We start from the raw sequence: 17,133 nt of genomic DNA, 5'->3' as shown, positions 1-17,133 counted from the left end.
GCGGCGGCGGCGGGGAGGACAGCACGGCCGAGGCTGCCCAGCGGCGCCTCCTCCACACCCCCCGCCGCAGCAGCACCGGCGACAGGTAAGCGCGCACCGCCTCCGCCTCCCGGGGCCGGTGCCCACGTGCCACCCCCAGCCCAGGGTCCGGGAAGGCGGAGGGGGGGGCGGGGGCCACCGGAGCTCGCAAACGGTTCCGGCAGCGGCAGTGGCAACAAAGACGCCGAATGACCCTCGTCCCAGGGCTCCGGGTGCAGGCAGGCGGAGGGCTCGGGCCACTCGGGGACCCGGTTCTGGGAAGCGAGGGCAGGGGCGCCTCGCGGGGGCGGCGGCGGCTGCGCCTGGCGCCGGGGCTCTGGCCGCTTGACAAAACCATCCCCCGGAGCCAGGCGGCGGCGAGTCGGCAGCGGCTCCATCCGGGGTTTTGAGGGAGGGGGAGGGGACGGAAGCCGAGAGGGCGGGCGGCGGATCGGAGGGAGGGAGGGAGGAAGGGGAGGGGGGCGATTCGCGTTCCGTTCCCCGTGGCCGGTCCCTCCCTTCCCACCGCCACCGCGAAGTGCGCCCTGGGCGGCGGCGACCGGTGAGCGTCCCGCGCTGGAGCCCTCGGAGGCGGGCCCGTCAGGTGCGTAATCCTTCCGACGCCTCGCCGCCGCCTCCTGCTGCTGCCGCCGCTGCTGCTTCGGCGGCAAGGCCGCGAGCTGCGGAAGTGGGTTTGGGGGAGGGGAGGGAGGAGGGAGGGGGAAGGGAGGGATCCGGTCCGACCGGAGCAGGCCCGGCCTCTCTGGCGCTTCTCCCAGCTGCAGCGGCTCCTACAGCTGCTGCCGCTACTGCTGCGGCTCCGCCTCCCGCTCGCGGGCGGGGGCGCGCACGCGCGCTTCCGGCCTCCTCGGGTCTCGCGCTGTCTCCGGCTCTCGCGCGCGCTCATCCCCTCTCCCTGTCTGGGCCACCCCCGCCCCCGGCGCCGGGGCTGTTGCGCCGGCCGGGGCGTTGCGCACGGCGTAGGCGTCGGCATTGTGTTAAACTCCGCGGGACTTGCGGCGAGCGCGCGCGCGCACGCGGGACTGAGAGAAGCGGCGAGCGTGCAACGCGGCCGGAGTGCGTCGCCCCTCCCTCCCCCTCAGCCCCTCGGGGACGGGGACAGGGACGGGGCCGGGGGCGTGGCCGGCGAGACCGGAGGGGGCCAGAGGGCCCCGGCGCCGCGCCCCCGGCCCCGCCCCTGGCCAGGCCCCCGCCCCGCGGGGCGGGTGGGGCGAGGTGGCTGTTGCGGCGCGCTCAGGCGGGCTGGGGACGCGTCGGCTTTTGTGGCGCCGCCCCTGTCGCCCGCTCCCTGCGGCTGCAGGCCGGGCCCAGTCCCAGGTGCTGAGCGCGTTGAGCCGGCGGCTTCGAGCTTCCGCCCGACGTGCGATCTGCGCCAGCGATACAACCCGAGTTGGCCCCGAGCGCGCTGTGGTTTCGGCTGCTTAGCCTCGGGGCGTGGGACCCGCGCGGCCCGCACCCCCCGACCGGACTCCGAGGCGAGGAGGCTGCTTCCCGGGGCCGGCGTCGTTTTCTCGTTGTAGCGAAACCCCTAAATCGTTCTTGTTTAAACAAAGCCGCAAGAAAGAAGTGTTTAGCCAGAAGCTGCAAAGGAAGCTAGGTTTTGCCGCTTTTAGCTGGTAGTAAAAGAGGCAATAAAGAAGCGAGGGTAGCAGAGTAGGAGAGTGCCTGGGCCAGGAGAAGCTGCAGCTACGCCTTTTACTGCAGGAACTTCCACCCGAATACGTGAACTCCTAATTATGCCTTGGGGATATAACCCGGCTCTCGCTCCCCGCCTCCCCCAGCTGCATTGTTCATTAGCTCTTTCATCATACAATGGGCCCACTGAGTTTGTGAGCATCGATTCTATTCATTTTCTCACGGTATTATTTTAGTAAAATAAAGCGTAAAAGCATAAAGAAGGTCAGAATTATCAGAACCCCGGGGAGGGGGGAGGCTCTGGGATTACTTAAACGTGCTGCCGTGTCCTTGCTAATGTAAATCTATGCCGACCCCCGCTGGAGCGCCAGGGCTAGTTGTACACACCACTAGCGTTTTAGTGTGGGAGTACCCTGAAAGTTTAATACGGAATTGGGATTATGCCATTTTAATTCTCATTTGTCTAATTTATCACAAACCAAAATTATAAATTGGTAAGGTAAATTCCACTGCATTCTGAATGATCTTGGTGTGCATCCAGGATGTTTTCAGACTGTTAAAAGGTCATTTTTTTCTTTATTTCTTTCTTCTTTTTAATAAGAGACAGGGGTCTTGCCATGTTGCCCAAGGCGGTCTTGAACTCCTGGGCTCAAGCAATCCTCCCGCCTCGGCCTCCCAAAGTGCTGGGATTACAGGGGTGAACCACCGCTCCTGGACAAGAAGGCAATTTTTAAGAGCATAGTAATTTACCACTAATAGGACGTCCTTTTAAACTGGGCATTTCTCATTTAATAAACTTGTAGTTTATTTGCTAAACAAAGAATTGGCCAGTAATTGAAGCCATCATAAGTGCAAGAAGTGATACGCCAGTGCCACTGAGAGTCAACAGTGGAGTAGTCTACAGTGGAGTGTAGTCTACACCCCTAAAACTGTGTCATACAGTCCACCTGCATACTTGCCAGTTTTAAAGCTTCTCTTCAAAGGGGATGTAAATACGTTGATGCTCAGCAACCTAGCAGCAGAGAATAAACATAATCATGTTTTAAGTTATAAAATAAAAGCTGCCACGGTGACACCTGCTTTTTTGTCTTAAACTTTAGTATGAACTTTATAGTAACCTCCAAACTCTGCACTTTTGTAAGACAATATAAAATAATAGAAAAATGTGTTCATGGCCAAGCAAAGTGGCTCATTCCTATAATCCCAGCACTTTGGGAGGCCAAGGCTGGAGGATTGCTTGAAGCCAAGAGTTCAAGACCAACCTGGGTAACATAGACCCCCCATCTCTATTAGAAAAGAAAATGTATTCACCCCAACCCCATAAAGAGATGTACCTTATAATCTTGTGATTTCAAGTACCCACAGCATGCCCCTGAGTAAGTGGATGTGCTTTCCTCAATTTGAGACTTACCAAAATAGAGAAGGAAATACCTAAAGCTCATCTGTAGCATCGGCCTGGGATCAGCAGCTTTAGAGATGGGGACTGTCCTGCCAGCTGTTACTGTTTCTTGGTGCTTCATCTGTAGCCCCACTCACCTTTCCCTGTAGGAACTTGGAAAAGCTGGGCAAGCCCCGTGGCACCAGCCTGCACAGGAATGGAAGATTGAAACAACTGGTTTACTGGTAATTTTTTTTACCATAAAATGCCAAATGCACCTGACAAAGGTCATTTATCATCACTTTTTCTATTTTCGTATGCTCTTTGGCTCTCTGAACATGACCCTGAAAACCTAAAAGGGAATTGAACGTTTTTATTTCCCTGAAGAAAAAAAAAATGTAAGCGTTCTAAGCATTAGACCAAGAGTATTTCTAAAATCTTCTTTATGCTCAAGTAGGTTATAATTTGAACTAGCAAATTAAACTGTTAAACAATTAAAATATTACTTTGAATTGATAGTAAATAAGATTCAGTATTTTTACAATGCTGATAGAGCCATTAAGATATGGAATCAGTAGTCACAGAACCTTACAAGGAGTTGGCAGCACAAGACATATAGATCCATTTTAGAAGCCAACTTGGTGGCTCGTATTTATGCTCAAACTCATAACCCCCAGTTCACATGCTTGAGGTATGCATCACATGCCTTTGAGTGTCACTTTAAGAAAGTTCAGTGTTCAAAGATAGGAATTTGAAAAACACTTTTATGTATCTGGCTAAGTACTAAGGGAAACTACATTTTTACTTTTGTAAGATATTTTAGTGTAAGATATTTTACTTTTGTAAGTTTTTTTTTTTTGTTTTTCTTTTTGTTTTTGTTTTTGAGACGGAGTCTCACTCTGTCCCCAGGCGGGAGTGCAGTGGCGCGATCTCGGCTCACTGGCTCACTGCAAGCTCCGCCTTCCGGATTCACGCCATTCTCCAGCCTCAGCCTCCCAAGTAGCTGGGACTACAGGCGCCTGCCACCATGCCTGGCTAATTTTTTAGTATTTTTAGTAGAGACGAGTTTCACTGTGTTAGCCAGGGTTTCACTGTGTTAGCCAGGATGGTCTCGATCTTCTGACCTCGTGATCCACCCGCCTCAGCCTCCCAAAGCGCTGGGATTACAGGCGTGAGCCACCGTTCCCGGCTGCACTATTCTCTTAAATAGGGCGCACTCGCTAAGTTCTGCACCAAGCAGGGTAAGCGTCAGAATCCTCTAATCTGGAATGATTTCAAAGTGTGCATGTTCTCCTGCCCCGGGAGAGTCATTTAGGTTCTCTGGGTCCCAAAGTGATTCTGAAGGGCACTTGTCTAAGTGTGATCTGAAGATCCTTTTGAAGCCCCAGGATCCTTTCAGGGTTCAATGAAGTCAAAACTATTGTCATAGTAATACTAAGTTGTTACGGCGTTTTCCACCGTGTTGACAAAATGTCTTCTCAGTGTTGACACTGAGAAGATCTGCTTAATTCAGTGAGCCAATGTTTTCCAAATGATCAACGGATGATGTTAAAAATCATGAATGGGTAAATGATCCATTGAAAGTGGATAGACCAATGAATGTTACCATAATAGAGTAGGAAAAGTTAATTCAGTTATGTAGTTTCATATTACACAACCAACTTTTAAGAAAGTACCACTTGTCAAGTTTTGGTATAATATAAAAGAAGACTATTACCTGAAAAGGCTATTAAAATACTCCTTTTTCCAACTACGTAGGTGGGTGAGGCTGGATTTTCTTCACTACTCAACCAAAACAGAGTTAATTGAGGAGTAAAAGCAAAATCCGGTTGTCTTCTGTTAAAGAGAATTGCAAAAATATAAAAAGACACCACTTTGTTGTTTTAGAAAATACAATTATTTTTTCATAGAAATGTTCTGTACTTTAACATGTAATGGGTTTATTGTTGTTTTTAATTGAATTAAATGTTTCTAAAATTTCACCATTTTAATTTCTAATATGGTAAATGTCAATAGTTAAAACCCATATAAACATATAATTGATTTTCTTAATAATTTTTAAGACCATTAAGGGATCCCAACACCAAAAAGTTTGAGAAGCCTGCTCTAAAATATTGAAATATGTTATTAAGACTTTGAGTTAAACACATTTGAAACTGTGTTATATACCCTGAACTACACAATTAGGTGATTATATTTTCTTCAGATTAATTTTACAAATCATCTTATGTTATATAAAAAATGAAGGCAATCTCTGTTCTGGTGGATTATTAGAAGCAGATTAGTTTTTTGTTGTTGTTGTTTTGAGACAGGGTCTTACTCCTTCATCCAGGTTAGAGTGCATCCACGGCTGAAGTGGATGCACTTCGGCTGAAGTGGATCCAAGGATGAAGTGCATCCTTCATCCACGGCTCACAGCAGCCTCAACCTTCCTGGCTCAAGCAGTCTTCCCACCTCAGCCCCCTAGTAGCTGGGACCATGGGCACATGCCACCACATTCAGCTAATTTTCTTTTTATAGAGACAGGGTCTTGTCATGTTGTGCAGGCTGGTCTCCGGGGCTCAAGTGATCTGCCCACCTTGGCCTTTCAAAGTGCTGGGATTACAGGGGTGAGCCACTGTCCCCAGCCCAGATTAGTTTTTTAATTTTGCTGTGTGTAATCATTTGTAAGTTTCCTTCAGGTTGATTGTAGCATAATGTCTTTAGAATTTTTTTTTTTTTTTTTTTTTTTTTTTTTTTTTTGAGACGGAGTCTGGCTCTGTCGCCCGGGCTGGAGTGCAGTGGCCGGATCTCAGCTCACTGCAAGCTCCGCCCCCCGGGTTTATGCCATTCTCCTGCCTCAGCCTCCCGAGTAGCTGGGACTACAGGCGCCCGCCGCCTCGCCCGGCTAGTTTTTTGTATTTTTTAGTAGAGACGGGGTTTCACCGTGTTCGCCAGGATGGTCTCGATCTCCTGACCTCGTGATCCGCCCGTCTCGGCCTCCCAAAGTGCTGGGATTACAGGCTTGAGCCACCGCGCCCGGCCTAGAATTATTACTTTAATACGAACTCTCTATTAGCCATAAATCTCTGATCTACTTCTGTTTGACACCTAAGATGTCCCTGAATTGCCTCCTTATGACCCCAACTTACATTTGGAAATTAAAAACTAAGTGTAAACATAGGGAAAATATAATTGAAAACAGTAGTATTTTACAAATCCAGTGCTTTTTAACATGAAAATAAATGCTGTTAGTTTATGCCCCTCTCTTTTCTAATTACTGTGGAAGAAGGTTGACTAAGGAAATGTTAAGAAAAAAATGCCAATCCATTATCACAACTAAATAAGATGCATTTTCTACCTTCAAAATACAGTTTTAAAATATATTAAAATTTGAATGACCAGCCTCATTCAGGTTTACTTCATGGGCCCTCCAATATTAATTATTAATAATAGTAATTGAAAAAGCAGCTTTTCATCCTGGTAAATGGTCTAAACTACTTGAAAGAATCAGTCTTACTTGTGGGTAATACTTCTACTCTTACTGATTGTCCTTTGCATTACAATATTCATTTATGCTTCACTTAAATAAAATCAAGGACTTCAGAGGACCCTTTTAGTGCCCTTGAAACGGGTAGTGTAAGTAGTGTTTAGTGTCTTAGAACAGCTATTATCTTTAAAAACGGAATCAACAATTTCCGAAAGCTGTTTTGGTGTCCTATTCTTATACTGAAAATGAAGGAGGAACTTAGGTTGTCAAAATATAACGTAATTGTACGTGCCCCATTCTTCTGCACCTCCAAAAGGATGAGTGACTTGCTTACGGATCAGCCCACATGTGCTCTGTGATGGAAGCTGAAAGCAAGTGACAGCTAGGTGGTCAGTGTCCCATTATCAAGTAGGAGACAGTGGTGACAATGAAAACCAAAGCATTAAATAATCTAAAAGGTCATTTGTATTTGGCTTTAGGAAATGTTTTTTATTTTTTCAACATGAGTATGTCTTATAGTCTCTGAATTTAGTTAAGGAAAGTAAAAACTTTGTACACATACATATACAGAAAGAATGCATTCCATGAAAACCCATTTATAGGCACTGCCTCCTCTCTCCAGTGCTACTTTTCTTCAGTTCCTTTCAGCTTACTATTCTAATTTAGAAAAGACAAATGACTTGTTTTTTATTTAGTTGGGTTTTGTCTTAAGTTCATTTACAGTGTTAAATGGTTGGGGATTTTACATAGGTCTTCAGTTTCATGTCTTGATTTTCGGGCCTTTGCGACTGGGATCAGGAAGAACTTTTAGGAATGCTCTGTAGAGCAAGGTAGTAGAGTGGAGACAACATGAACTGTATGCCCAGAAGACCAGAGTTCAATCCTGACTCTATTTGTTGACAATTGTAACCTCTCTCAACTACAGTGTAGTGATTGAAGGACATGGCTTTTCTGAAGACTCAGACAAATCACAGTCAGGACTTCCAAGCTCCAGACCAGTGTAACCAACGTATACTCTGCATCTCCACTTGCTTATCTCAAAAGTATCTCAAACCCAACATGTGTGAACCTAACTTCTTGCCCTTCCCACCAAACTGGGTATTTGCCCTGTGTTCCCTCCTGTTGGAAGCACCAAGATCTATCCAGTTATACAGATAAGAAGTCTAGGAAGTCTTCCTGGACACTTTGATCTGCTCCATTCTCCTTCATCTGACTCATCAACCAGGTCTGTTTTTTTTTTTTGTCTTCTAAATATCTTTTAACTCCTGCCAATTTCCTCCATCTTCCTCAGTACCACCTGAGTCCGTTATCTTTTTTGTAGACCACTGGCAGTTGTCCCCTCTAGACCATTGTCCAGCAGATCTTCACTTGCCCGCTTGTTATCCCCTCCTCCCCAGTTTGATTAGTTCTGCAGTCTGTGTGTTGTAGAGATCTTATCAAGTCATCCTGCTTAAAATCCCCTTGGGTGGCTTTCCATTGCTTTTAAGATATGGACCAAAATCATTAACATGATGTCTGTCTCCATCCTCCTTATTCTCTAACTCTTTACCCTTCAGGGTTATTGTGAATTATAAAGCACTATTCAGAAACTAATTATTAGCATGAAGAAACACAAGATACTATTTTTAAATTGAAAAATTATTCCAAAACATAGCAGGTGTTAAATTGATGAGAATTTTTTAGGTCAATCTAGGATAACTAGAAACTCAACTTCTACCCCTAGTCACCCAGCTGGTGAGAGGCAGAGCCTGGACTGGAACTCAGCACTCTTCTCCTCCTGGAGCATCTGCTTTTTAATTTACTTAACAAATACTAAACCCTAGGCCATATGCAAGGCACTGGGATAAAATAGTAAATGATAAGGAAGATTTGTTGCCAGTTTCCAGAAGCATCAGGCAATGTGTATAAACTGGCTTGTTCACAGATGCACCAGGGCAAGAACATGAGGGGCAGGGGTGTGTGTGTGTGTGTGTGTGTGTGTGTGTGTGTGTGTGTGAGTGTGTCTGTCTGTCTCATGTTCTTCTGAAAGCAGCATATTCAAAATCCTAGAGCAGAGGTTCGAAGCCTGTGTACAGATGCGACCCCTCTCCCCTAACCCTTTAGAGCTCAGGCTGCCAAGCTGCCCAGCCTTGAGAGTGAAGCCTTTGAGCAGTAAGTATTGTACGCTGTCAGGAGCCAAGTCATCACCAGGGTGTTCAGGACCTTCTGGGAGACGAAACTGCCATTCCTTAGCTTAGCTTAGCTTATCCAGAAGTCCCAAAGTAAGTGAAATAACCTCATTTTGTCTCTATTATCAATATATTCAAATGAAACTGAATTTTTAGTAGTGCTTGTATTTCAAAACAAGCTGGACCCTTGATGATCCATTCGTAGAGATCACCAAACTGAGAATCGCGTATCAAGAAAATAATTAGCTGGGCAATGTGACATGCATTTCTAGTCCCAGCTACTCAGGAGGCTGAGGCAGGAGGATCACTTGAACCCAGGAGTTCAAGACCAGCCTGAGCGACATAGCAAGACCCCATATAAAAAATTAGATACAGGCTTGGTGTGATGGCTTATGCCTGTAATCCCAGCACTTTGGGAGGCCGAGGCGGGTGGATCACGAAGTCAGGAGTTCAAGACCAGCCTGGCCAACATGATGAAACCCCGTCTCTACCAAAAGTACAAAAATTAGCCAGGCGTGGTGGTCGGCGCCTATAATCGAGAGACTGAGGCAGAGAATTGCTTGAACCCAGGAGGCAGAAGTTGAAGTGAGCCAATATCACACCACTGCACTCCAGCCTGGGCAACAGAGCAAGACTTCATCTTAAAAAAAAAAAATTAGATACAATTTAATGTATTAAAGTAACATTTTATGTTGTAATTTGTTTGCATTAGAAAAATATTAAGCCGGTAGGTGGAGGTTGCAGTGAGCGGAGAATGCACGCCATTTCACTCTAGCCTGGGCAACAAGAGCGAAACTCTGTCTCAAAAAAAAAAAAAAGAGGCCGAGGCAGGTGGATCATCAGAGGTTGGGAGTTCGAGACCAGCCTGACCAACATGGAGAAACCCCATCTCTACTAAAAATACAAAATTAGCTGGGTGTGGTGGCGCATGCCCGTAATCCCAGCTACTCTAGAGGCTGAGGCAGGAGAATTGCTTGAACCCGGGAGGCGGAGGTTGTAGTGAGCCAAGATTGCACCATTGCACGCCAGCCTGGGCAACAAGAACGAAACTCCATCTCACAAAAAAAGATAAAGAAAAGAAAAATATATTTTCATATATAGTCATGTACCTATAATAAATTTCAATGAAAGATCCCGTATACAACAATGGTCCCATAGGACTATAACACCATATATTTACGTAAGTTTTTTGTGTTTAACTGTTTCGATACACAAATACTTACCATTGTGTTACAATTGCCTACAGTACGGTAACATGCTGTCCAGGTTTGTAACCTAGGAGCAATAGATTGCCATATAGCCTAGGCCTGTGTAGTAGGCTATACCAACTAGGTTTGTGGAAGTACCTTTATGATGTTCACACAATGACAAAATTGCCTGACGATGCATTTCTCAGAACGTATCTCTTGTTAAGCAAGGTATGACTGCATTGAATATAGTGCCACCTGTCCTTCCTCTGGGAGGATGATACTGACATTGTGTCATTTCTATGTATTTATGTGTAAAAGCCTACCAGGTTTGTGAATGTTTCATGTCTTTGCTGGCAAAATAAAGGGGGAGCAATGTTAGACCTTAGTCTGAAGGTTTGTTGTTTTTAGTACGTCTGTGAAATCAGAAAGCCTGGAAAGCATTAGTTTAGATTTGCACCAGAGTATGGGATGCAGAGTAAGCAACTGTTAGATGGTGCAGGACTCTGGAAGAGGTGCAGCGGCGCTGGGATTTTATCCTAATGGCAGTAAGGAACCACAGGAGGATTTCATTTATTTATTTATTTATTTATTTATTTATTTATTTATTTATTTTTAAGATGGAGTCTCACTCTGTCACCCAGGCTAGAGTACAGTGGTATGATCTCAGCTCACTGCAACCTCCACTTCCCAGGGTTAAGCGATTCTCCTGCCTCAGCCTCTCGAGTAGCTGGGATTACAGGCACTCGCCACCATGCAAGGCTAATTTTTATATTTTTTGTAGAGACGGGGTTTCACCATGTTGGCCAGGCTGGTCTCAAACTCCTGATCTCAGGTGATCTGCCCACCTCAGCCTCCCAAAGTGCTGGAATTACAGGTGTAAGCCACTGTGCCCGACCCACAGAAGAATTTTAAGCAAGTGACATCAGGTTTGCCCTTTCGAAAGGTCATTCTGGCTATTGTGTGGTGGATGCATGAAGGAGGCCAGAACTGGAGATGGAGAGATGAGTTGGGAGATGAGGTTAAGGTGTGGCAGGAAAGTAAAGAGTTTCAATTAATGGCAGTTGGGGGCTGATGTGAGGAGTAAGAGAATGGGGACGCCTGAGGATGAGTTGAGATTTCTGGCTTGGTCAGAGGGTGGAAATGGGACCCTGCACTAAGCCAGGGAATATAGAAGGAGCAGATTTGTGTACCTGGTTTTTATTGTCTTTTTGGGTAAATGGCAGTGAGAGGACAGGGAGGAAGTGAGTTGAGTTTTACCTAAATCAAGTTTAAGGTTCCTGGGGAACAGCCAAGGAGAAGTGAAAGAGATCACCAAAGAGAGGCTGCAGAATGAGGAGTGGGCTGGGGACCAGGCGCAGAGGAGACCAGCAAGAGGAACCCTGGATGGAGATTAAAATAGAACAGCCTGTGGTGAGTCGAAAACCAGAGAGCAGTAGCCTGAAAATCAGAGACCAAAGATTTATCAAAGTGGGAGGAAGAATACAAAATGCCGCCAAGAGGCTGAGTAAGCCACTGAGTCCCTGAGGCTGGGGAACAAGGTCCTTGGTGACCTTGGTGAGCAGAGTAGGGCGGGAGCTGGCTTGGAGGTGGGAAGAGCAGGCAGCCATTCCCACAAAAGAGGGGCGGCCTCAGCCAAGCCGTCCACAAGGATACCAGGGCCCTAGCTGGTGTATTTTGGGCCAGTTAAGCCTCATGGAAATGAGTATGAAGGGAGGCTGTGATGAGAAAAGAGGAAAGAAAGATTTAAGAAAAGCCAGTACTGTCGCTGGGCAGGGGCCAGAGTGTAGCCCATAGAACCTTCTCTACCCTTTTGCCCCATTTCCTCAGGCAGTTCACATATGGAACAGTCTAGGGGTTTTGGTTTTGGTTTTCTTTTTGAGAAAGGTTTTTTGGTCTCCAAAATAAAACTTTTTTCAAGTTGATCTGTGTGAATTTTCCCTCTTGTGAATTTTGAACATGCAACTTGTTCCATTTTTCTTTCTTTTTTTTTTTTCATTTCTCTGAGTCATGCACATGTATTCTTTCCTCTGTATTTGAATACTTATGTTCAGTGTGTTTCCTGATCTAGGAGATGTTCCTAAATTGACATTTTAAAATAACTAGTAGACTCTCTTAAATTCCTAAATTGAGATTCTAAAATAACTGGTAGACTCCCTTAAAAAACATTGAGCGTTCTATCATGGCTTCATTCTTATGGTCTGAATAGAATGCTTATGTTAGTCTGTTTGTGGAAAGAGAGGGAGCCATAGAGTTTGCTATATCGAAGGAAATGATATATACCCGTTCATGTAAAAACCAAAACTTCAAAATCCTCCTATAAAACATTAACAAATTTGATGGCATTAAAACATAAAATTGTATTTGTCAAAATCTCTATAAACAGATGCAAAGGAAGTGAGAAAATTATTAGCAACATATGTGACACAGGGCCTATTTTCCTTATATACAAAGAGTTTAATAGATTTTTTTTTTTTTTTTTTTTTTTTTTTTAAGACAGGGTCTCACTCTGTTTCCCAGGCTAGTGTGCAGTGGTGCTAACACAGCTCACTGCGTGCAGCCTCAATCCCCTGGGCTCAGGTGATCCTCCCACTTCAGCTCTGGAGTAGCTGGGACCACAGGTGTGTGCCACCATCCCTGGCTTTTTTTAAATTTTTTTGTAGAGATGGGGGTCGCTCCATGTTGCCCAGGTTAGTCTTGAACTCCTGGGCTTGGGCAGTCCTCCCACTTTGGCCTCCCCAAGTGTTAAGATTAGAGGCATAAGCCACCACACCTGGCCGGGTTTTATTAAATTGATAAGAAAAAGAGAATTGAATAGGAAAATGGGCAGAGCTCATGAAGAGGTACTAAAGGAAATACAAATGGTCAATAAATATAAAAATAAGCTTTACTTCATCATTAAAGGCCTACAAAGTAAAAAAACCATATTGGCAAAGAATACCAAGTATTAACTAGAGTATGGAGAAAAGAGTTAGGGTGGAGCTGGATAGAAAAATCTCACATTTTGTCTGTCCATAATATTTGAATCTTTTATAATAAGTATATGTACTTAAAAGCAGCAGCAAATAATAATATTTAAACACACACACTTTCGTGTAGCACGTTCCAACTAACCAAGTGAATCCCAGTTTAAAGCCTACTTATTAAATGTACTGGTTCTATAAGCTTGGGCAAGCCACCTACCCTCTCTAACCCTATTTCCTTGTTTATAAGCATATGAATGATCCAGCTTCTCCACACTCTTGCCACCATGTGTTGTGACTGTTTCTTATTTTAGCCATCCTGATAAGTGCGTAGTGATACTGTGGTTTTAATTTGCTTTTCCCTAGTGGCTAGTGGTTTCGAAGATCTTTTCGTGTGTTTATTTGCCTTGCCATCTGTATATCCTCTTTGGTGAAATGTCTCTTCAAGTCTATTACATATTTTCTGATTTGATTTTTTTTTTACTATTGAGTTTTCAAAGTTCTTTATATATTCCAGATACTAATCCTTTGTCAAAGGACTAGTTTGCAAAAGTTTTCAAATATTGACTCCTAGTCTTTGAGCTTGTGTTTTCATCCTCTCAGTAAGGTCTTTCAGAGAGCAAAAGTTTTTAATTTTAATGAAGTCCAGTTTATCAAGTTCTCATTTTAAGGATTCTGCTTTTGATGTCAAATGTAAAAACTCTTTGACTAGCCCTAGATTTTAGATTTTCTTACATGTTTTTTCCGAAAGTTTTACAGTCTTGTGTTTTACCTTTAAGTTCATTATCCATTTTGAGTTGATTTTTATTATATAAAGTATGAGACTTAAATGTCCAGGTTCTTTTTCTTTTTTCTTTTTTGCCTGTGGAAGCCCAGTTGATCCTGCACCATTGGTTGAAAAGCTTATTCTTCCTCCACTGAATTGCTTTTGTGCCTTTGTCAATAATCAGTCGTGCATATTTATGTGTGTCTACTTCTGGGTTCACAATTTTGTTCCATTGATTCACTTGTCTGTCCCTCTGCCAACACCACACAGTCTTGAATGCTATAGCAATATACTGCATCTTGAAATTGGGTGGACTGGTTTCTCCCACTTTATGGTTCTTTTTTAAAAATTATTTTAGGCCAGGCGTGGTTGCTCACACCTGTAATCCCAGCACTTTGGGAGGCCAAGGCGGGTGGAGCACCTGAGGTCAGGAATTCTAGGCCAGCCTAGCCAACATGGTGAAACTCCGTCTCTACTAAAAATACAAAAAACTTAGCCGGGCTTGGTGGTGCATGCCTGTAATCCCAGCTACCCCAGGGAGCCTGAGGGAGGAGAATTGCTTGAACCCAGGAGATAGAGGTTGCAGTGAGCTGAGATTGTGACACTGCACTCCTGCCTGCAACAAGAGCGAGAAGTCTGTCTATATATATATATATATGCACACACACACACACATATATATATAATTTTAGCTATTCTAGTTCCTTTGCTTTTACGTGTACATTTTAGAATAATTTTGTGTATATCTACAAAAAAATCTTGCTGGGATTTTTATAGGAATTGCATCAAACCTATATGTCAATTTGGGGAAATTGATATATTTACCATGTTGAGTCTTCCTATCCATAATCATAGTGTATCTGTTTATTTAGATCTTTTACTTATTTAATCAATGTTTTATAGTTTTCAACATGCAAGTCCTGCACATGTTTTGTTAGATTTACACCCATATATTTCATTTTGAATGATTTTAAATGGTATTATCTTTCTAATTCAGTCCACATTTTCATTGCTAGTATACAGAATTACAGTTGATTTTTTTTTTGTATGTTTATGACTTGCCAAACTCATTTATTAGTTCTACAAGGTTTTTTTGTTTTGTTTTGTTTTTTAATAGATGCCTTGGGACTTTCTGTGTTAAAATCGTGTCATCTGCAAATAGTGACAATTTTATTTTTTCCTTTTTCTTCTGTATGCTTTTTATTTCCTGTCTTGCTTTGTTGCATGAGCTGGTACTTCCAGTGCTATGTTGAATATGGAGAGGGGACATCTTTGCCTTGTTCCCAATCTTATGGAGAAGACATTCACCCTTTCTTACCTTTAAGTATAACGTTAAATATAATGTTGGTGTATGTGTAATGGGCTTTTATAAATGCTCTTTGTAGAAAAGGAGCAGTCTAGAGATTTGATGAACCAGGCAATGTCAGGCAGCCTCTTTGTTATAAATAGACTCAGGCCAGCGGGGTTTGCTAGGGTCAAGTGTGAATAATGAAAATCACAGAATTTGGAATCAGAACATTCACATTTAAATTTTGATCCTCCCTCCTTTTGGCTAGAAGGCCTGGGGCAAATTACTTAGACGTCTCAAAACCCATTTCCTCCTCCACAAGGAAGGAGGCAGAGCCCCAACCCCACTTCCTCCGTAAGTGTTAAGGGTCAGGGGTGATGGGGCTGTTACACCACCAGCAGGAGCACACAGCAGGAGCTGGACTATTGACCCTCAAACTTATTGATTCTCACCCTGCCCTGCTGGGACCCCACCTCAACACCTTAATTTATCTATCTCTGCGGAAGAATTGACAAACTCTGATGCATCATTAGAATTTCCATTTGGAATCTTACACTAAAAGACTCCATTTGCATTTGGAATTTTAAACTAAAAGACTCGATGGTCCAAGATATTTGCTGTCTGTCTCCAGGACTTGATGCTTAAAGGCAGACCACCTGAGTTCATTTCCTGGCTTCTCCATTACCATCTGTGTGAGCTTGGGCAAATCACGTAATTCCCTGATTTACTTTAAATGACATCATTTGTTTAAAAAAAAAGCGGAATGACATAATTACTTCAGAGGACTGTTAGGAAGACTAAATGAGTTAATCTATGTAACGTTTTTAGCAGTGCCTGACACATTAGCTATGATGACATGTTAGCTATGATCATGACTGTTGGTGACTATAAAGGACACATTCTTATTTGTGAATCACCTTCTTAAAAATAAAATTGTTTGCTTTGCAGATTTTTTAAAAAATGGATTTGGCCAACCATGGACTTATTCTCCTGCAACAGTTAAACGCTCAGCGAGAGTTTGGTTTCCTGTGTGACTGCACGGTTGCAATCGGCGATGTATACTTCAAGGCACACAAATCAGTTCTTGCTTCATTCTCCAATTACTTTAAGATGTTGTTTGTCCATCAGACCAGGTAACTAAAGTGGTTGCTAATAACCTAATGACTGTAGACTTCTTAACCTCCCTGTCCCTGGCCCTCATCAAGACCATGGGTCTCTCTACCTCTCCTAGCTCCTAGCTGACCTGCTCCCTTGTGGCCTCACTCGCCCCCTACCTTCTTGTTATGCGTGCTTTCAATAGCACTTGAGAATCACTGGACCTGCCAGCTCTACGCAGTACCTCCACCTCCAGATGCCCTCGCTGGGTATCACCTGCATGATCAGGACCTGCAAGATCAGGTCCATTATAAAGCCAGCTCCCCAGCGTCAGCAAAGCCTTCCAGCAGTAATCTTTTCTGGACTCATTGTCTAAGCCCTGCCTCTCATTCCTCCAGCCCCAGTCCCCTGAGTATCCCCCTGACTTTTAGCATTTATTCTTGTCTCCTCCTCTAACAAGAAGCTTGAGGCATGAATTTCTCCAGTTCCCCTCTTTTCTATCTGAAAACTTCTCTATCTTTGCTTAGTTTCTTTCTTTTCATCTCTCCTATCTTGAGAAAAGGGCCTCTCAGTGTCTGTGGAAAATGATCTCCCTCCCTCCCTCATGCTGCAAGATCCCACTCCTCAATTTTTATTCTGTTCTTTTTATTTTATCTGTTTTCATACGCCCCCTCCCCTGCCCCCAGCCCGTGTGGGATCAGCACATCCTCGACACTGCTGTCTGCCTGAGTTACGGTGCCACTTCTCCTTCACTTTACTATGAAAGCCCTTAAAAGGGTAATCGAGGTCCTCGCCTGCACTCTCCTCATCCCACACTCTTCCTATCAGTGTGCACTGTGGTTTCCTCCCCTCCTTCACTCTACTGCAGTCTTTTCTCTAAGGTCACCCCTCATCAAAACCACTGCCCTTCTCTCAGCCTTCTAGCATCCTGTCCTCCAGCATCTGCTCTTGTTTGCTTCCTTCTTAAGTGGTTGTCATCTGCATTTTTATAGCTGAATATCTCTTGTTTTTCTGCCCTCTAAACCTGGGCCTTTGGTGAATTTTGTCTTTTGCACTCTTCCTATGGGTGTGTGTCTTTTTCCTAGATCTCGCCTCTGCTGGAAACTTCAGTTTATAGCTCTGGCCTTGACTGTTCTGTCTCCAGA

The 17,133-nt window shown here is 44.3% G+C and overlaps 1 protein-coding gene across 4 annotated transcripts in view; it reads left to right on the top strand.

The window, feature by feature from the left end:
- Positions 1-17,133, top strand: part of ZBTB2 (zinc finger and BTB domain containing 2) — a 28,013-nt gene continuing 10,880 nt past the window's right edge. Inside the window, 2 exon segments of one of the 4 annotated variants that reach the window (NM_001258066.1) lie at positions 1-85; positions 15,842-16,026. In NM_001258066.1, the coding sequence (NP_001244995.1) occupies positions 15,854-16,026 (173 nt within the window). In that variant the 5' untranslated portion in view covers positions 1-85; positions 15,842-15,853. 4 annotated transcript variants of the gene reach the window in all.

The sequence above is a fragment of the Macaca mulatta genome, chromosome 4 (genome assembly GCF_049350105.2).
Source record: "Macaca mulatta isolate MMU2019108-1 chromosome 4, T2T-MMU8v2.0, whole genome shotgun sequence".
Taxonomy (NCBI): Eukaryota; Metazoa; Chordata; class Mammalia; order Primates; family Cercopithecidae; genus Macaca; species Macaca mulatta.
Note: the sequence above shows the minus strand (reverse complement) of the source record. Positions and strands in the feature narration are given on the sequence as shown.